The following is a 21,389-nucleotide window of genomic DNA, read 5'->3' as shown; positions in this document are numbered from 1 at the left end:
TTTAGGTCGTACAATCCCTTTGTGGTGCAGATTTGCAAAAGTGTGTAACTCTAGGATCAGTGGTTGGCAGCAGGAGCTTAGCTGAGGAAGGGTCCATGGGGCTGCAAGGCACTGGATTTAGAGTCCATCTCTGGAGACATGGGGTCAGGTGCTGTCTCGGCTCCTAGTGGAACAATGTGGTTGGTGGGGCTCTTCAGTGTGCATCTCACAATGCTGTGCGGAGGACACCATTCAGAGCCCTGGGCAGCACTGAGCAAGACGGAGCAGTTGACGCCTGGAGGGCCAGATCTAGCTTTCAGAGGGCACATTGCAGCCTTGGGGTTCCCTGTACTTGTCCAGCTTGCAGGTGCCTAATGCCACCATTAGCTGCAGGTCAGGACTGAGGGCACCGGCAAAGTTATGTGGGAGGCAGTCCATGGCTGAGATAGCAGGGGACCGCTGGTGGTGTGACTGAGGGGCACCAGCAGAGCTGTAGGTGTGGGGGGCCAAGATTGTATAGCAGCAGGCTGCAGGTAGTGATGGAGGAGAACTGACAGAGCTGTGTGCATGCAGGGATTTTGCAGGTCGGAACTGAAATGTATCCATAGAATTGCATGACGTTTGCCCAGACCCTGGCTAAGTCTCACCATTCCATATGCACTAAATTCACTGTCTGTTGCTAAGGACAATACTGAAATTTGAGCTGCAACCTCTGCAGTGTTTGTTTATTTCCAGGGCCGGGGGAGATGATCATGAAGATGATTGAAGTACATACATCGTGTGTATAGATCATGGCCAGTGGGTGGAGTCCCTCTTTGAGGAGGTTAGCCCCTGGCTCTGCCCCTTCTGCCTGTGCCCCCCCCACGGTGGCTGGAGCTCCCAGACCCCCATACACCCCCGGTGACCAGAGCCCCCAGCCCCCCTGCCCCTCCCATCAGCTGGAGGAGCCCCGGGCAAGCCTCAGCCGAGTCCAGGGAGATTACTAAGGAACGCACAATGTGCAGAGCCTCCCCTGGTCTATTATACCTGCTGCCCATGATACTGGTAGTGATTTTTTCTATCTTGTCATGGTGTGAAAGCACAAACACACATTTACTAGGGATTATCCAAGTACCTGATTCCAAGACATTCCTCAAAGCTTCTGAAATGGAGAAGAGAAAAGGGTTAGACAGAGAGACGTGCTGTGTGATGTTATGTGACCCATAACGACTGGGATTAGTTACAGATACCCCACAGCCACACTCCCAGCCCCAGTGCAGGAACCAACAGCTTTGATAGGAGTAGGGCTGGCAGTTAATAATTCACACCAACACCCAGGAGCCCTGGGATTTGCAAAGCATCTAACCTTGATGGAAGACGTGGGTCTGGATCCCGATACAGCTCTGACATTCTCAGCCCTTCTGTCTAAGGGGAATTCCTGTTCTGTGTTACTAACAGCCCTTTGGAGCACCAAAGCTACACACTCCAGGTATAAGTAGGGCAGAGGTTCTCAAACTGTGGGTCAAGATCCCAAAGTGGATCGTGACCCTATTTTCATGGAGTCACCAGAGCTGGTGTTGGACTTGCTGGGGGGCTGGGGTTGAAGCCAAAGCCTGAGCCCCACTGCCCAGGGCTGAAGCCTAAGCACAAGAACTTCAGTCCTTGGTGTGGCTGATGGTTACAGGTCCCTTGCCTTGGGCTTCAGCTTTGAACCTCCCGCCTCTGCCCTGAACAGTGGGGCCTGGGATTTGGTTTTGATCTCCCCAGCCAGGGTGGTGGGGCTTGGGAGGACTCAGGCTTCAATCCATCCCCTGCCCCCCCAGGGTCATGTGTAAATTTTATTGTCAGAAGGAGATCATGGCACAATGAAGTTTGAGAACCCCTGAACTAGGGGATAGCCGGACCTGGAGAAGATTGGAGCTCAGAGCTAGGATCTGGACTTGAAGACATAACATAAAAACATGAGCCTAAGTCTGGTCTCTTGCTCATCTCCACATTCTGAGAAATGGCCTAGAACAACCTGCACTACTGCAGTCATCTATACAAAGTGTCTGGGCCCCTCCTACTGTATCAGAACACATGCTTGGCATTAGCTTGACAAAGACCAGGTGACATTTGTCTGTCTATCCAGACATGAGAGCAGGTAACCCTGTGTCTGCTGCAGAGAGCTCATAGGGCTGCAGTGAGACTGAGGTAACTCTAATGTGACTCTGATTTTGCCCGAACTGTTCGCTCAGCCCTGCTCTGTGGTGTTGGTACTTTTGGTACTTCTGGATCTGCTCAGCACCATGTGTGCCTGGGAGCCTCTGTGAGGAGTTCTAATGAGAAGGTGGATGAACTTACCAATCGTCTCACGCAGCTCCTGGCACTCTGGGGAGAGAAGAAAAGGAGACAATCATGGATTCAGCAAGGGTTGTTCCAAGAACAGTGACTGGGGGTTGTCTTTGGGTGCATCTACACTGCAGCTGGGACTGAGTTCCCAGTCTGGGCAGGTAGACGAGTGCTAGCTCTGCTTGACCCAGTGTGCTAAAAGCAGCAGGGTAGGCAGGAGGAGCATGTGCAACCACTTGGGGTAGCAGCTGAAATGCAAACCCACTCAGACCCCCTGGGTATGTACTCAATTGACTACCCTGAGCCAAGTCCCCTGCTACCCTAGCCACACTGCTATTATTAGCGCACTAGCTCAAGCAGAGTTAGCATGTGTCTGGCTACCTAAGCTGGGAATCTCGCTCCTAGTTGCAGTGTAGACGTACCCAATAAGCCAAGGGTCTCAGAACTGACAGGACACGTCATACAAAACTGTTGATAATGAACAACAAAGAAGGTCCCAGATCAGCCCCTAAACAGAGCCCACAAATTGCCACGGGGGGGCAGCACCCCCAGTGATGTCACTGCAGGGAATGAGGGGAGGGAGTTTCACACCAGAACATGTATCACATAGAGAGAGGCCTCCACTGCTGCAGCCTGTTACCCGGCCTCAGACCTCCTATTTCTGTGCCGGGCAATCCCTTCGTGGTGCCGATTTGCACAAGTTTGTAACTCTAAGGTTAGTGGTTGGCAGGAGCTTAGCTGGGGAACTGCTCTGTGGGGCTGTGTGGCACTGGATTTACTGTCCGCCTCGAGATGTGGAGTCAGGTCTGGTCTTGGTTCCTAATAGAATAATGTGGGTGGTGAGGCCCATCAGAGTGCACTTCACACAGCTCATACAGGGTACAGTAGGGGTTGGAGTCTGTTTATTCGCAGCCCAGGCCTAGACTAGCAAGGAAAGGGGCAGAGGACAGGACTGAGGTACCCAGCGCTGGGATAGCATAGCAGTTGTGGGTGGGGATTCAGAGACCCCGGCAGTTCAGTCCGGAGCTCAGGGCTGGAATAGCAGGAGGCTGCAGCTGGGCACTGAAAGGCACTGGCAGAGCTGTGTGCATGCAGGGAGCCCAGCATCAAGATAGCAGGAATTTTGCAGGTCAGAATCGAGAGGTAGCCACAGACCTTCATGGAGGAAGTTTGCCCAGCCCCTCACTAAGGGCTTAACTACACAGTCCCGTAGTTTGGCCTATGTGACTGTAATTTGCAGCACACACCAAAGTGCTGTGCTGTAATAGCTCTATGTGGATGCTGGTGGTGCACACTAAATGGTACTTAGTTCGCACTGACATAGTCTTCTTCAAACATGACTCTGTTAATGTGAACTAGGAACCTTTTAGTTTACACCCGGAGCATCCACATGGGGTTGTTACAGTGCAGCTCTTTGGTGTGTGTTGCTATTCACGCCGCTGTAATCTGAACCTTTGGGTAGTGTAGACATAGCCTGAGCCTCACCATTCCAGACACATTAAATTCACTCTCTGTTGTTAAGAATGTGATCTCCAAAATCTTCAGTGTTAGTTTATTTCCAGGGTAGGGGGAGATGATCATGAAGGTGACTGAAGTGTGTACATTGTATGTGGTCATAGGCATCAACTCTGTGGGTGCTCCAGGCCTCCACAGGGTAAAATTAGTGGGTGCAGAGCACCCTCCAGCAGCCAAGCTCCCACTTCTGCATCCCTCCCCACCGCACCTCTCACCTGCTGGTGGCCCTGCTTACCAACTCCTTCCCTGCCCTCCCAGCACTTCCAGAGCATTGCAAACAGTTGATTTGTGACATTCAGGAAGCACCAGGAGGAAGTGGGAGGAGTGGGGACTTGGTGCACAAGGGGGAGGAGGCAGGGAAGAGGCAGAGTGGGGGCTTGTGGGAAGGAGTGTGGTGGGAGCAGAGCGGGGGCAGGGAGATGGCGGAAAAGTTGGAATGGGGACGGGGGGCAGATGGATGAAGGGTGGGAAGAGGCAGGGGCTTGGAGGAAGGGGTGGAGTGAGGTGGGGTCCAGGGCAGACGGGGGGTGGCTGAGCACCCCACGGCTAGAGGGGAAGTCAGCATCTATGTATGTGGTGATATTTCTATCTCATTATTGTATGAAATCACAAACACACATTTACTAGGGTTTAGCCAAGTACCTGCTTCCGTGGTCTTCTTCTCACTCTCTGAAATGGGGAAGAGAAAAGTGTTAGACCCAGAGATATATACTGGTGGTGCTGTACACTCCCTAATGACTAGGGTTAGTCACAGACATCCCACACCCACACTCCCAGCCCCAATGCAGGAGCCAGCAGGTTTGACAGGAGCAGGGCTGGTGGTTAGTGATATGTACCAACACACAGGAGACCTGGGGGAGTCTCTCACTCCTTAGCCCTCGTCTACACACACACTTGCATCAATTTAACTAATTAGGTTTCAAAACACACCTTGAATTAAACTGGGAAAGGTCTGTGTGTAGCGCAGGCCTGGGGCTGGTGCAGCAGGACTAGTAGAACCATTGGGATGGGGTCAGTTACTCCACAGTGACCCCTGTAGCTGGTTACAGAACAGCACTGATTGCTGGAGAAGTCCCATCCAGCCCTTCCCAACTGGAGGAATGGTGGTCACAAGGGGGCATGGCAGAGGGCAAAGGAGGTGAAAGAGGGGGAGCCTCAGGGCTCTTCCAGGCTGTGATTGCCCTAAGAACCCCAGTCACCATGCTGGCATGTTCTCTGCACCTTTCATGTATATTTCCCTGTGTGTTTGTGCACTGCCCAGCAGAATGGGTCAGCACTACTCAGCACCATCACAGTGCAAACCAATATCATTATTAAATATAGAAAAGTTCACAGTGGAATAAATTAGACGTGTGGACTTTTTTTAAAAAGGGGCTGTTGTGTTTTTTACCACAGCACAAGAGAGTGAATGTCATAGATTCATAGCGTTTCAGGCCAGAAGGGACCATTAGGTCATCTACTCTAATCATCTGCAGAGCACAGGCCAGAGAATCTCACAAAGTCCCTCCTTCATTGAGCCCAATTACGTAGGTTTAACTACAGCAGCTTCCAGAAAGGTGCCCAGTCTGGATTTGATGCCATCAAAAGATGGAGAATTCCCCACTGCTCTTGGGAGCTTGTGCTAGGAGTTAATCACCCTCCCTGTGTCCTGTGCATTCGACAGCCACAGGGATGGAATCATCTCACAGAGCGTCATTGACCTTGCAGTGTCTTTCTTTAAGGAGAATAGAACCACCGAGCAATTGTCCATAGTTAGTAGGACATAATCTGACCCAGATTTGTTACTGCAGGCCTGTGTCCCTGCCCCACCCATATGCAGGGAATCTCATAAGCATGGACCTTTGGGTATCTGCAGCAAAATACACATTTGTCAACCTGTTATCATCAGGGTGTATGAGAATGTGGGGGTGGGATGAGCAAGCACTAGGCAGAAACCTCCCGGTTCCATCCCTTTCATTGCACTGAGCCACAGAAAACACCAAGTAGTCACAGAGCTCACACATCTCAGACAGACCAAGGGCTAGAGCAGGAGACCTACCAAAAAGTAACAGAGCCTCCTCTTTAGAGCGTTTCTTCTGAGAAGCCTTTCGCTTCGCTGTAAGACAGAGAATCAGACATTGCAGTGAGACAGGGAAGGAAGAGGAAACACTGAGCAATACACCAATACAGGTGGGGCCGGGGACCTCGGTGTGTTTTTTAGTGTGGTTTATTTCCTAAAACCAACCAAAGGTCAATATCTGAACAATAAGATACTCCCCTGCCCCAGCCCAATGCCCTCTAGGGCCAGGATCTAAATATGCAAATAACACATTCCCATTACCTGTGTATCCAAAATATGCACAAGCTCCAGCAGCAATGAAAACCAGAGTGAACAATACCCAGAATGCAGCCAGCCAGGGAGAAACTCGGGGGAAGATGTCACCTGGCAAACAGAGAGCACAGTGTGTGAGGAGCACAGTCCCATCCTGAAACTGGAGAATGGGTTTGCCACTTGGTTTGACAGCTAAGTCCTGGCTCAGGGAGACCAGAAATCCATGGGCATAAAGGAAACATCCCCTCCACACTCAGATCACAGCCACATATGGAGCCATTGAAACTGGAGAGGCCAGTGCGGCATCAGTTCCAAGAACTAGGACTCTGCTCTGACCAAATCCCTCCCACTGCTACAAGCCAACAGCCAGTGGCTCCGTGCCCAGCCTGACCAGCCCTGCCTGCACCAACTGGCTGCTCAGATAGTCACTGTCACACAGCTCCCAGTTCTCAGTCACCAAGTCCAGTCCTGATAAGTTCAGCAGAGAACATTTTTTTCCTAGTTGGCCCCAGTGTGTTATGAGTTGATGGATTCATAGATGTTAAGGCCAGAAGGGGCTATTATGACCATCTAGTCAGACCTCCTGTATATCCCAGGCCAGACACCCTCCTGCAGTGATCCCGGCATCCACTCCAGAACTTCTGGTCCAGCCACAGCTGATCTTATAGAAAGAGACGCCCGGTTTGGGTTTAAAGATTCCAAGTAAGGGATAATCCATTACATCTCTAGGTCTTTTATGCCAACGGTTAATTCCCCTCACTGTTAGAAATCTGCACCTTAGTTCTAGTCTGAATTTGTCTAGCTTCAACTTCCGGCCATCAGATCTATGGACTGTCCGAAATCTCCTCCCTGTGTAGGTACTTACAGACTGTGGTCAAGTCACCTTTAAACCTTCGCTTGAATAAGCTCTATAACTTGAGCTCCTATAATTCTGATTATGAGGCAGGATTCCAGACTTCTGATTGTTCTTGTAGTTATTTTCTGAGCAATTTACAATTTGTCAGCTTCCTATAAGAAAGTGTGGGCATGAAGCATGGCGTGCACTCACTGCCGTGGCACGCTCCTGCTGGTTGGTATTGTTGGTCTTCCATCTTCAGAGCGCCTCCTGCTGGCCAGTGTTTCCCTTGCTGCTGCCTGCGCCTCCCCTTATCTCCATTACTCTTTAGTTTAGGTCCCACGTCCCTCACAGCCCACAGTGCCCCTTTGCAAGGCACTGGCCCCTGGCAGTACCACACACTCAGGGTCCTCCCCTCCCTGGGGAATCGCAATCCCCTAATCTCACTTTGTCTCAGTGACCCACTGCCAGTCTTCATCTAGCCCCTTCCCTCAGGGACAAACTGCAGTCTGAACATCATTGGCAAGGGGGGTTGGACCTGGTGCCTTTTCCTGGCCTGGCTATACCACTGCAGCCTCAGTACCTCCACAGGCCCTTTTAGCCTGGCCTCAGCCTGGGGACTCACTGGCCAGCGTTCCCCAGTTCCACCTGTCCTTCTCCAGCACTGCTCTGTTTGGGATACTCTCCTCTAGCCAGCAGCCAGGTCCTTCCCACTCCACCAGTAGAGTGAGACTCCCTCTACCTAGCACCCAGCCCTTTTATCAGGGCCAGCTGGACCCTAATTGAGTGTGGCCACATCTATGGTTGCCTACCCAATCAGCCTCCCTCAGCTGCTTTCAGCTCCAACCCTGGCTTTTAACTCTTTTCAAGCCAGAGCAGGGTGACTTCCCCGCTACAGGACACCAGAACTAGACACAGTATCCAGTCCTGCTCTGGCTAACACCATGCATAGCGCTAATATCACCTACTTTCCCCTGCTAGCTATTCTCATTCATACATACAAGGATTGCATTCACCATCTTAGCTCCAGCATTGACCTGGGAGCTCACGTTCAAGTCCTTTTCAGAGTCACTGCTTTCCAGGATACAGTCTCCTATCCTGTAAGTGTCACCTGTATTATTTGTTCATAAATGTGTGACCTGGTATTTGGCCATGTTGAAATACTTGTTTGACAAAATGGGAATTTTCACTCAGGCCATTGCACTGGTCCTGTGGATCCATGATACCATGTTGTTGGTGTGAACCCACCTTTCCAAACAATCCACATCAGTCTGTAGTACTGAGCTGTCCCTATCATTATGTACCACTCCACCAATTTTGGGGTCATCTGCATATTTTACCAGCAATGATTTTATATTTCCTTCCAACTCTTTGATATAGCTATTGAATAGCATTGGCCCAGAAAAGATCCCTGTGGAACCTCACTAGAAACATCCCCATTGGAGAATGATTCACCATTACATTTACTTTGAGATCTATCAATTAGCCACTTTTTAATCCATTTAATATGGGCTATCTTGATTTTGTACAGTGCTAATTTTTGTCATCAGAGTTTCATGCAGAACTAAGACAATGCTCTTACAGAGTCTGAGTCCTGGTCTACACTACAAAGTTAGATGGGTTAATTACATCGTTAAGGGCTGTGAAAAATTTCTTTCCCTGTGCAATGTATTTAAGCCAAACTAAGCTCCTGTGTAGACAGAAGGTCGATGGAAGAGTTCTTCTGTCAAGCAAGCTACCGCCTCTCAGAGAGGTGGATTTTTTACAGCCACAGAAGGACCCCTTTTACCACTGTATTGAGTGTTTAGCCTACCATATTGCTGCTATAGCTTTTCTAGTATAGACACTCCCTGAATCTATGTCAGCACAGTTACCTTTATCAACCAAATGTGCCAACTCCTCCAAGAATGATGTTGAGTTCATTTTATGAGACTCAGTCAAGATCTTGACAGGCAGTTTGTCCATATAACAGACATCTGCATCACTAATAGCCCCACAAATCAGGTTAGAAGGACATTTCCTCTCTCAGTACCAGAAATAGGCTCTAGCTAAGTGCAATTCTCAAGTGACTCAGGCCCCACATTTCCATGGTGACCCCAGTAAGCCTTGCTGGAGCCCTAGAGTAGACTGGGCCTTGAGAAAATAAGAGCACATGAAGTAAGCACATTCCTGACTGGAGAGGATGGTGCAATGATATAACAGATCTCTCAAGTAACTATGTAAACACTCTCATTAGATATGGTACAGGAAAACACTGACCCCTTGTAGGATAACGATGGGATGACAGGATAATGAATAAGGGTTGGTCACCAACCACATCTGGAGTGAAATATGTAACTTGTTTGTAGGAGAAGTCATAGAAGGGGCATCTTTGTACTAGTCTCGGGGACAGCATCCTGGTGCACTGACTGAGCAGGTACCACATCACAAGTACACATGTTAGTGTAACTGTAGCTCCTATGAGCCAATAGTACCATGTTTTGTTGACCATAAACCTGGCTGAGCACCTTCAACACCGAACGGAGCCTGTGCTCTATTGGATGAATAACACTGATGTCTGAGCAATTGACATGCTGCTCCAACTTAAGAGCATCCGTGGAACTTCAACAAGAGCAACATTGGCAGCAATAACAACTTAGCAGCCTTCACAACACTGAGTAGTACTAACAACAACAACCCATTCGGCATGGGGGGCTGGGAAGGAACTCACCTGAAAGGTGAATGGCAGATCTCTGCTCAGTCTGCAGCAGGCCATTCCGCACTATGCAGCTGATGTCTCCATTTTTTTCTCCTTTTGTGACAGTGACGTGACTCACAACACCATACAGGTTCTCTCTGTCCTGAACCATGTTGGTCACAATCTCCATTGCTAGGTTCTGCCAGTTCTCTCCAACCCACAGGAGTTCAGGTTTGGGGAACCAGCCTGTGGATCTACAGGCCAGACCGATCCCCTGACCCCGGGGGCCCAGCACATCAATGAACACGGGAGCCACAGCTGCAGGGAGACAGGGAGTGTGTGTATCAGGAAATTGTGTCTTTGGTAGCACCATGTGATTCCCCAGCTACTGCTGGGTAGAGGGTGGTGTGGCTGGAAAGCTCCATTCCCATATGTGCAAAGCCTCCCTGGTACCCCTCATCTTAATGACTGGAGGAATTAAATAATGCCATCTTGCATTTCCATAGAGCACTGAGCCCTGAAATCTCACTGAGGAATGTACAGGGTGAAAGTGCTACACAGAGATCACTGCACCAGCTGCTGAAATGCAGCTACATCTGGGATGGAACCCAGCAGCTGTCAGAATCACTTCACTTCAGTACAGAGCAGGAAGTAGGGGATGGTGACACTGCCTACATCACTGCTACGACTCCTCCTGTGCCACCCTCCTAATACTGTCCCCTCTGGTGTCCTTCTCCTGCACTGCTAATGGTGCCCTAGGCCAAGCCACCCCTCCTGCTTAGGTTTCTCTCTCCCTATGCTGCACACAACCACTCTCCCCTCCTTTAAATTTCTCCCTAAAAGTAAACATCTCCCGTGGAGCCTTTGGACGAGGAGCCACCAAAGATGAGAGATGATTTAAAACAACCTCAATATTCTGCATTATCAAAGGAGGACCCCTCACCTGGGGATTGATGTTTCTGAACTGTATTGTCTGGGGCTACGTTACTTAGTGAGCTCAATGGGCAGAGACCGTCCCTTCCACTGCCCTTGTGCAGTACTGAACGCGGGGTCAGTTCCAGGAAATAACAAACAATATCCCAGTCCTTGGACACTGCAGGGAGAGTTTTAGGGAGACCGAATATAATTGTCACCTGAGCTGGGATTTGGGCAGAACATGGGGGTAAAGGTCCCACTCCCTCAAACAGCACCACCATGAACATGAGAGCTGAGGACTGTAGCTTTACATCTCATTGAAATGAGGTCATTTAATGCAGCATTGACCTGCTGGTACCACAGTGGGGTCAGTGTTGAGTGCGAGGAGAAAGTGCCCCCTACTGAGTCCTGCACACAGCTCCCTGCAGAACAGGACCGTAGGTGCCATGTTGGGCTCAGTGTTGGGGTGCCCCAGGGGTACAGGATGCTCTGCCTGCCCAGGCAGAGCATCCTCTAGTGCTGCATCTCACCTGCAACCCGTAGCTCAATGGTGGCTTCCTGGGTCCATTCTGGGTTCATCACAAGACACTGATATTTCCCATCATCTGACATTTGGAGCCGTTTCAGCTTCAAGGAGATGTTCCCACTGCTGAACTCCTGCAGGAACAGCTCCGTCCGGGTCTGGTAACCCTCCCCCGGCAGGTCCTGAGAACCCTCATCCGAGTACTTGTGAACTGGGATAAATCCTGATCCAGTTTTCCTCCACAGCACTTCCATGCTGGGCAGCCGGGACGCGGGTGAGAGCTGGCAGGGTAACACCACATCCCGGCCAACTACCTCCACCACGGGGCGTGGGGAGCCAGCTAGGGAGAACTTCTCTGTAATAGACAACCCCAGGAGCAGAGTGAGTGAGAGGAATAAGTAGAGGGCATCACTGAGCCAGGTCCCAGCCATACAAACACAAACTGAGTCAGAGAAGAGGGCGTCACTAAGCTAAACAGAATTCCCTCAGCCATGCACAACTTGTAGCAGAAGGTTCCCAAGGTTGAGCCATGTGTAGATCAATTGAGTTTCTCTCAGTGTGGACACAAGGCAGTGCAGCCAGACCACAACTGGCACAAATTAGTCCTCCAATGCTTTCCTACTATCCCCTGGAAACTCCTCCAAAGGTGCCTGTCTTGCAATCTACCTACACTCTATTGGTAGGGGATGGCCCCATCTAGAAGCCACCTGCCAGTCCATAGCACCCTGCACAGCCCCATGGCACCTAGTTACAAGCTCTTTCCAGTGTGAACAACTTCTTTGATGGACCGGTTTAAGATCCACGTAGCCCCACAATGGCTGCTGAGAGGCCACTTCAGAGGGCTTCTGACTGGCTTGAGGGTATCGGGTCTTTGATGACCCTTTGGACCATCACACATCCCTTCCATGGATTCAATACCCCAAACAGAAACTGGCTTAGATGGGGAGTCACCCTTCTGGAGATTGGTGTCTGGGGGAAATTAAACATCTGAAGGTGATTTATGTGATGTCTACACAATAGCTGTGTCTGAAACAGTGGTGCCCAAAATTCTCCTGTTGTGCTGCCCCTACCAGTAATGGAATCTCTTCACACTGCCCTCCATTACTGCACTGCCAAGACTTTCTCAGCTTGGGCTGATGGGGCAGCTGGAGGCAGAACTGGGGGTGGGGATGGAGCTGTGGCTAGAGGTGAAGCTGGCCTGAGGGTAGAGAGGAATGATGGCAGAGCTGGGTTGGGGCCAGAGCAGGGGACAAAGTGGATCTGCAGCTGGGCCTGGAGCTGGCCTAGGGCTGGGGCCCAGAGCTGCAGCTGGAGGTGGAGCTGGTCTGGGGGTGGAGCCAGGCTGGGGATGGAGTGGAGCTGCAGCTGGGCCTGGAGCTGGCTTAGGGCTGGGGCCCAGAGCTGCAGCTGGGGGCGGAGATGGGCTGGAGGTGGAGTGGAGCTGAAGCTGGTATCAGAACTGGGCTGGGAGCAGAGCAGGGAGCATAGTGGAACTGTAGCTGGGGCTGGGGCAGAGGGTGTGTTGAGCTGTGGCTGAGGTTAGAGGTTTTCTGTGGGCAGAGCAGGACTGGGTGGCGCTCCCTCCCCATCCCCCATGGGGCCGGCCTGAGCCCCACTGCCCCCCTGAATGTTCCTCCACACCCCCCCAGGGGACCATGCCCCACAGTTTCGGAATGACTGGTCTGAAGGGTCTCCACACTCATCTGTCCCATCATGGGTCCATTGTAGAGCAATTGCTGCCAAGCTGCATCACCTGACACTCACTGTGTGGCTACAGGGGAAGGGAAAAGGGTGACATTTTGAAAGGTACCAAGGAGGTTTTCATCCTAAGTGTTGCCAGCTCTTGGGCTACTATGTGGGTTTCATAAACCCCAGCTCCTGGAGGCATGTGATTCTGTGAGAATCTCAGCTTTCATGTAAAACAAAAGTCAGTTTCTAGCTCTAGTGGTTGCAGAGAAAAGCTTGAAAATGTGACCCAGATGTGATTGAAGGCTCAAAATGCAAGGAAAATAAGAACCAAGGGAGGAGTCACTGGGACTCTGATGCCCCAACCCAGCCTAACAGGGGGCAGCGTACATGGGGGAGAGGGAGGGAAATAACTGGGATTCAAACGTTTTTACCAGAAAGAGAACACGGCACCAGGAGGGGGATCCCCAGGCTGCACACACAGAGCCACCACCGCGTTGCCATGGGGACACCCTAGGCAGGCACCTGTAAGGAGAGAGCAGGAATGGTTAACACCTTCCCAGACTGCAGTGCAGGGAACATGCCCCATCCATCATCTGACCTGACCTACTCTGTTCCCAGCCAGAGCATCTCCCCAGGGACAGGAGAGGATTTCACCCCACCCATGCTGTCCGGCCGCCTGCTAGGCTTGGCACTAGGAATTTCCACCCCCTGGCAGTGCCGTGTGTCCACCGCCATTTCTTCCCTGATCAGTTCTCTGACCATCCATTGGTATAGGTGTCCACTCAATTCCAGTGCATAGACTCATAGACTCTAGGACTGGAAGGGACCTCGAGAGGTCATCGAGTCCAGTCCCCTGCCCTCATGGCAGGACCAAATACTGTCTAGACCATCCCTGATAGACATTTATCTAACCTACTCTTAAATATCTCCAGAGATGGAGATTCCACAACTTCCCTAGTGCAGAAGAAGCCTGCAGCAGAGCAGGACCACTTCTGAGCTACTCCCAGTGGTACCCACACCACTATCTCCCCTGCAGAAGGGGCTTGGCTGTACCTACCTCCAGCTGGGACAACACAGCCAATGCGTGACGTGGGGCTCTCCACAGCTCACTACATGGGGTTCTACAGCGTGAGCTAAATAACCAGGCTGTGCAGCTGGGGCTGTGACAGACTCACATGCTATGTGGACCAGCCCCAGAGAGTCTCGTCTCACACCTGGGTCAGTGGTGACACCTGGGCACCTTTCTATAGATCAGCCTGCCCGGAAGCCACCAACCTCTGTAAGTGACACTGCCAAGTGACAGGGACGGGGCTGCCAGTGGCTGTGACAGACACCAAGGGGCGCTATCAGATACCTGGTCCCCCTCCCCTGACATCAACGGGAGAACATCACATCAGCAGACATTACAAGAAGATACACTGTGGAGGTCAGCAGGGGCTGTCTCAGCTGTGCTCAGAGCCTCAGATATTATTCCCCTAATTCATCAGCCTGTGTACACAGGGTTACACTGGATGGACGCAATGGGCTCTTCTGCCCTTAACATGTCACTCTATTTCTGTTTCACTCCCAGCTCCCTCCAAGCCCATCCATCATGCATTTGAAATCTGCAGAGCCAGTGCTAGGGACTCAAGTAGCTAAACAATTGCTTAGGGACCCAAGTAGCTCAAGGGAGCACCCTATTTGCTTTTTATTATAAGAACCTGCCTGTTTTAGTATGGGGGGCAGTATTCCTGCTTAGGGCCCCCAGTGCGCTAGCACCAGCTTTGAAAAACTATTGGAATAGTAAACTATCTCTGTAAATGGGAGGTTTCCTGGTCCTGTTGGCAGGCAGGGGTCTATGGTAGGGAAATGTGTGATCCAGGTCCAGCAGCAGACAGATGTAAACAGCAGCCTAGAGAAAAACGGGGTGACCTGGGCCTCTCTGCTTTGTCTCTCTCTGATTTGGGTCCTTGTGTGTTATCGTTCTGGATTCTAAGAATAAAAGCCGTGTTACGCTACAGCCTTCCAGTCAGAGAATCTATGTTTATATCTAACTCCTCTGTGTGCATCTCCCTTCTCAGCCCATCCAAGTTACTTGGGAACATCATGAACTGTTGGAGGGAATGGTTAAGGCCCAGGCATCAGAGGGGCCCAGCAGATTCATGTCTTGTGTTTAAAAGAAAATGTAAGTTTCCTGGTTTCATGTGTGAGGAGAAAAGCTCAGAATTATGCCCTGGGTTTAATGGTCCCAGCAACTCCTGCCTGAGTCTGCAGAGAGCCAGGGGCCAGAGCTCTGAGAGAACTGCCCCATGCAGCTCAGAGGGAGGTTTATTGCCACCCCACTGCTCTGGAGGCCCTGCCAACCCCACCCACCAGGGACTGTGTGTTTGATCCGGGGGAAGAACTCTGAGGACCCAGCCCCCCACTAAGCACTGCTGTAATGATCTTGGGGTTCATTAAACAACAAACCAGTGAATGAGAAAGTTTTTAACAAAGTTTTATTCCTAACTAGGGAGCTTTTAGTGACATGCTGTGCACTGTGCACCCTGCTTCCAGGCACAGCTCAAAATTCCTATATTTATAATACTGACTCTTATGAGGGACTGTCTCTAAATTATAATCTTCCACAAACATATCTCTACATCTTCCCTCCTAAAAAAAACATTATCTCTTATATACCCATATATAAACACCGAACAGCTATCTAATGACACATACCTTAAATTCTCCACCCATCTAGTATATTTCCATAAACCCAATATGTCAATTACCTAGAGAGGAGAGGTTGCCAGCACATCCCTCTGGAGTGAGTCTTTACCACTAATGTTCCTCAATTACCCCTTCTCCAGGTAGGTTGGCAAGTCTCTGAGTCTTTCGGGTTGTTTAATCTTCCTCTCTGATTTCTGATTTCAGAGTTCTTCCCCCCTGTCAAACACACAGTCCCTGGTGGGTGGGGTTGGCAGGGCCTCCAGAGCAGTGGGGTGGCAATAAACCTCCCTCTGAGCTGCATGGGGCAGTTCTCCTCTCAGAGCTCTGGCCCTTGGCTCTCTGCAGACTCAGGCAGGAGTTGCTGGGACCATTAAACCCAGGGCATGATTCAGGGCATCATCAGCCATTCATTACATTACTGTCTGGCCATAAATATATTGATTGAATCTCTCACATGCAAACAATATTCCTAAAAGGGCCTTCTCAATCTGCACGTATCTGGTTTCTGCATCAGTCAGTGACTGGGATGCGTACCCCACTAGTTGCCAACAATCCTCATGTTTCTGTACAATCATTGCACCTAATCCAGACTGTGAAACACCTGCTGAAATTTTAATAGGTCTGCCTGGTGCACAGAACTTCAACACTAACTCTTGTATCAGTTGTTGTTTCCAACTGTCCCATGATTCCTCCTGTTCTCTCCTCAAGTACCATTCACTTTTATTCTCTAGCAGTTGCCTCAAAGCCTCTGCTTTTGTAGATAGATTTGGTATGAATTTTCCAAGATAATTAACCTTTCCCAGGAACTCTTAGACTCTTTCTTTGACTGGGGATGTGGCATCATTTCAATGGCTGAAACCTTCCTCTCATCAAGTTTCACACCTTCCTTCAAAATAATATCTCCACCAAAAGTCAGTTCTGTAAACCCTAAAACACATCTCTCCCTATTTAGCTTCACATTTGCAGATCTAATGGCAACCAAGTCTTCCCAAAGTCTACAATCATGCTCCTCTTTAGTTGGGTTCCAGATGGTGATGTCATCCATTGAGGCGTCGACACCGTTAATGTGTTCATAGATCATATTATGGTTTTGTGGTACACTTCTGGTGCTGAAGCTATGCCGAAGGGTGAGTGTAAAAATCTATATCTTCCAAATGGGGAATTAAATGTGACGGTTTTGGGGTTTCTTCAATATTTTTTTTAAAAGTTGGGGATTAGTCCTGCTTTGAGCAGGAGGTTGGACTAGATGACCTCCTGAGGTCCTTTCCAACCCTGGTATTCTATGATTCTAAGATTTTTAGCTATCGAAAACCTGAAGATGCATCCAATATACTGAAATATTGTGCATTCACAAATTGAGTCATAATCTCTGGTTGGCACATGGCCATCTGGGGGAGGGGTAAGTGGGCAGTTTGCCCCAGGCTCCACGGGGCCCACATGAGAGTTTTTCGGGTGCCCTGGAGAGGGGTCCTTCACTCTCTCCGAGGGCCCCGGAAAACTCTCATGGGGCCCAGGCCCCTGGAGGTTCTTCTGCTCTGGGTCTTCGGTGGCAATTCAGTGGCAGGAGGGCCTTCCGCTCCGAGACCCACTGCCGAAGTGCCCTGAAGACCCCTGGTGGGGGGTCCTTCCACCCCGGGAGCTGGGTCTTCGGTGACAATTCGGCGGTGGGGGCCCCTTGCCGCGAGTCTTCGGGGCACTTCGGCAGTGGGTCCCAGAGCGGAAGGACCCCTCACTGCCAAATTGCCACCAAAGTGGGGCATCCCCCTACTGCCGAGGACCTCAGGCCCCCTGAATCCTCTGGACAGCCCTGGGTTGGCAGTTTAAAATGTTTTCCTTATACAGCCTTGTTGAGGACACTGGATCTAAGTATATGCGTAACTGGCCATTATTTTTCTCTACAACAACTAGGGAACTCACCAATTCCACTGGCTCTTCAATTTTTTGTGTTACTTGCATTGCTTCCATTCTTATGGCGCTCAGCCTTCAGTTTATCATGGAGTGCAAATGGCACCTTTCTATATGAATGGATAACTGGAGGGACCTGCTTGTTTATCTGGATTGTATGTTCACCCTATAAGCAACCCAACCCTTGAAACAGTTCATGATATTCCCAAATGATTGCTTCATAGCCAGGTTCAGTATGGTCTTGGAGTGAAAATACCTGTTTTACCAGGTTGAGTTTGTCACAGGTGAGCAGGCCAAAAATTGGTGTAACTTCTTTTGGCACCATAATGAATGGGAGCCTGCACAGGTGTTTTTATAGTTGGTGCTAGCAATGCACTTCTCCTTCACTGGTATATTTCTTCTAGAAAAAAACAGTTACTTTTATTTTTGTTGGTTCCAGTTTGAATCTTATTTTCCGTGTCTCATAATCTTGTTCAGACAGAACATTAACCTCAGCTCCTGTGTCCAGTTTGAGTGGAATAATTATTTCATTCACTTTCAGAGGGAGTCTCCAATCACTCTCATCAGGTTTGCTTGATCCTAGCATGTCTGTGTAAAACTCCTCAACCAGGTTGTCTTCAACTGAGGACACTTGACTTTTCTGCATTTGGGATCTGCAGCATTTTTCAAAATGATTATTTTCCCACATTTTTGTCAGAGTTTTCCAAGTCAAAACACTTTTTGGACCATGTTGTAAACCACACCTTCCACATAAATGTCTGCATTCTGTGTCTTCAGTAGCAGAAGTTTCCATAGCGAGTGGTTCCACTTTTTGATTTGAGCTTATCTGGCTAAATTCTTTTGTACTTTAGTACATGGAAACCCCTTCTGATGAATTCAGCTCTTTGCCTTGTGCTTTCATAGTTGATGCTGCCTTGCAGATCGGGAGAGCTTTTTCTGAAGCAAAATCTTCACAGAGCAGTCTCTCTCTCTCTCTCTCTCTCAACATATTGTTTTTAATGCCACAAATTATTTCTATATCTGACCAGAGACTCTGTCAGCTCAACAAAGTCACAGGTTTAACTGAGTCTTCTTAATCAAATGTTCTGTGGTGTCATAAGTTTTTTACATGCATGTAAAAAAGTTGTGTTTCTCAAAGGTCTTATTTTGTTTTTGACATGCAATGTTCCTCAGATTGTCAGAATACTTAGCTTCATGTTTCACCTTCTTCAAACTTAAAGTTATTATAAATATCCAATCCTTCCTCCCCCAAAACATGCCAAAACATTAATGATTTCACTTTATCATTTTTTCTCCTTTGTCCCTATAGCTGCTAAATACAATTCAAACAGCTGTCAGAACTTTTTCCAGTTCTGTGCAACATTGCCTGACAATCGCAGACTGGATGGAGCTTGCAACACCATCCATATTTGGCTTTCTTCCCTTCTTCAGCTAGCTAAGCTATACTATGCTCATAAAATACATACAAAAGCTCTTGTTTGTTCTCTGGTTGCTGCTCCACCTGCTCCCTTTTCCTCTGCTTTCAGTTTCAAACACAGGAGTTAACCTCAAAATGTCTGCTGCAGACTCTCTTAACACTCGGCACTTCTGGCACCATGGAATGATCTTGGGGTTCACAGAACAACTCAGTGAGTGAATGAGAAAGGGATAAAACTTTTAATAAAATGAGTTAGAGAGCATGAGTGGTGAACTGCTGTTCACAGCTACACTATGATCTCCATGTCTGCTTCCAGGGCCTGGCTCAAAATTCCTATATTCATAATACTGTCACTTATGGGGGAGCCTCTCTAAGGGCTTGTCTACACTGGCACTTTACAGCGCTGCAACTTTCTCACTCAGGGGTGTGAAAAAACACCCCAAGTGCTGCAAGTTTCAGCACTGTAATGTGCCAGTATAGACAGTGCACCAGGTGTTGTTATCACCCAGCCCAACAGCATGTGGAGCCCCACACACCGAGCTAGGTTACATGAATGCTCCCAGAGCCACTCACAAATCACAGAGAGAGAGGTACCAGCCAATTCCCTCCAGCTCCTCAGCCTTGAACCCTAGAGACAGAAGAGGAAGCGTAGCAGGGAAGCGGAGTCCCTGCCTCTGGCTGCTAGCCTAGCCAGTGCCAGAGGGCAGTGCTGAATAGGCCCCCATGGCAGAGGTAGCTCTGAGGGGGGATTTTGAGAAGGGGAAGGTGGTGGCTTTGTGAACACTGATGGGGAGCTGTTCTTGTGCATGGCGGCCGGCAGTGTGGGAGAAAGCGCAGAGGTGATCAAGGGGACAGGGACAGGCTCTTTAAGGTTCTTATTCAGGACAGGTGCTAGAGGTTTTTGCGCCCTAGGCGCATGGCCATTTCGCCACCCCGCGCGCCGCTCCCGCAGCTCCGGTGGAGCTGCAGCAGCCATTTCTGTGGAGGGTCCGTTGGTCCGTGGCTCTGGTGGAGCTGCCGCAGCCGTGCCTGCGGGAGGTCCACCGGAGCCGCGCGGGACCAGCGGACCGTCCACAGGCATGACTGTGACAGGTCCACCGGAGCTGCCTCTGGCCCCACCCCCAGCAAAATGCCACCCCCCGAAAATCCTGGCACCCTAGGCGATTGCCTAGTTCGCCTCAATGGACGTGCCGGCCCTGCTCTTATTATTGGCAGAATGTGAGCTGATGGCTTGATGAACTGCTAGGTCTGACAGTTAATACGTTATCTAACACCACACATCCCTCCAGCACAGACCAGGCCCCTGCATTCAGCATCCTGTGCTGGGTTAACACATTCTAAAAGTGTAATGTCCCATGGAGACAAGGCTTGAAAGGGTCTGAACCCAGCTAGACTCAGCTACACATGATTGCCAGACTGAGAGCAATTTGGGGCCAGGGATGGTCTCTCACAGTCTGTATGTGCAGCAACCAACACAATGGGGCTCTTATCTCAGACAGGGCAGTGGGGATCTGACCTCATTTTGTGATCTGCGCAGCACTCAGCGCAATGGGGGCAGCAATCTCAGCTGGGGCCTCTAGGTGCTACTGAACTATACATAGCAACAATAACCAGGGAGGCACCTTCCATTTAGATCTCTGAGCCAAATGACCGCCTCCCTCCCCTCCACACACACAGTTCTGGGTTGGCAGCCCCTACTTCGAGCAGGCCCTTTTGAAGAGGCACCAAACCACCCCTGCGCCTCATCACACTCTCCAGGGAAAGGCCACAAGGAACCCCAGATGACCACACGAAGCAGTGAGGGGATAATGGTCTGAGCGATGACTCACACCCACCATCGGTGTTTGTCTAGCGCTGGGAGGTGGAAACAGGCCATGGCAGAGGGGACATGATCCCTGGGGCAGGAGTATGAGCAGCCCTAAGAATGAAGGAAAGGGGGTAATAACCTGGAAGGACCTACCTTAAGGATTCAGCATGTCCCAGGTGATACCATGCAGTGAGCCAGGGGTCCCAGCCCCACACAAAATGCCCATGGAACTGAACTGACGTGTTGGGGCAGAGGGGGAAATGGATCCCGGAGTTGTGTGTGAACTCTGAGCAGGGGAAAGTGAAAGCACCAGGGCACCTGTTAAACATTAACCAGGGCGAGGCAATATCTTTTATTGGACCAAAGTCGTTGATGAAAGAGACGAGTTTCTGAGTATTCAAACACTGCAACCAACACATTAACCTGGCAGAGGTATGATCTGGCCAGGACCCAGGGCAGGTGTTCGGTTACCTGCGGAGACAGGGGGAGCATCTGAGCTCCTCCAAATATCTCCGTCTAGCTGGTCTACAAAGCTGAGTCCATTCCAGTGATGAAATGTGCTCAGCCACCATCCCAGGACAATCCACTTCTACATCAATTATACCCTGCAAAGTTGATCTCCAAAACTGTTCTGCTTTGTACTCCTGACAGATTTCCCTTGTGGACCTCAGCTGCTTGCAGACATATGTTAATGTCTATTCACAAGACTTTCTTTCTGTCCCACGTTTCTTTGGCCTTTTGCCCTGATTCCCCCATTGCTTAGCCACACTGATTCCAGCTCCCCACCTGCTTAGAGGTCATTTCTGGATGCTCTTTCC

General features: G+C 50.0%; 1 protein-coding gene across 1 annotated transcript in view; it reads right to left on the bottom strand.

The window, feature by feature from the left end:
- LOC115641758 (butyrophilin subfamily 3 member A1-like) overlaps nucleotides 1-20,845 on the bottom strand; it is a 29,257-nt gene extending 8,412 nt beyond the window's left edge. Inside the window, exons 1-9 of the mRNA XM_030545124.1 lie at nucleotides 20,725-20,845; nucleotides 13,186-13,276; nucleotides 11,073-11,420; nucleotides 9,661-9,945; nucleotides 6,125-6,226; nucleotides 5,843-5,899; nucleotides 4,447-4,473; nucleotides 2,302-2,328; nucleotides 1,094-1,120 (exon numbers count right to left, since the gene is read on the bottom strand). Of these exons, the coding sequence (XP_030400984.1) occupies nucleotides 1,094-1,120; nucleotides 2,302-2,328; nucleotides 4,447-4,473; nucleotides 5,843-5,899; nucleotides 6,125-6,226; nucleotides 9,661-9,945; nucleotides 11,073-11,420; nucleotides 13,186-13,255 (943 nt within the window). The 5' untranslated portion in view covers nucleotides 13,256-13,276; nucleotides 20,725-20,845. The remainder of the gene's footprint in view (nucleotides 1-1,093; nucleotides 1,121-2,301; nucleotides 2,329-4,446; nucleotides 4,474-5,842; nucleotides 5,900-6,124; nucleotides 6,227-9,660; nucleotides 9,946-11,072; nucleotides 11,421-13,185; nucleotides 13,277-20,724) is intronic.
- Nucleotides 20,846-21,389: the final 544 nt, after the last annotated feature.

The sequence above is a fragment of the Gopherus evgoodei genome, unplaced genomic scaffold, assembly GCF_007399415.2.
Source record: "Gopherus evgoodei ecotype Sinaloan lineage unplaced genomic scaffold, rGopEvg1_v1.p scaffold_35_arrow_ctg1, whole genome shotgun sequence".
Taxonomy (NCBI): Eukaryota; Metazoa; Chordata; order Testudines; family Testudinidae; genus Gopherus; species Gopherus evgoodei.
This window is presented reverse-complemented; position numbering and strand designations above follow the sequence as displayed.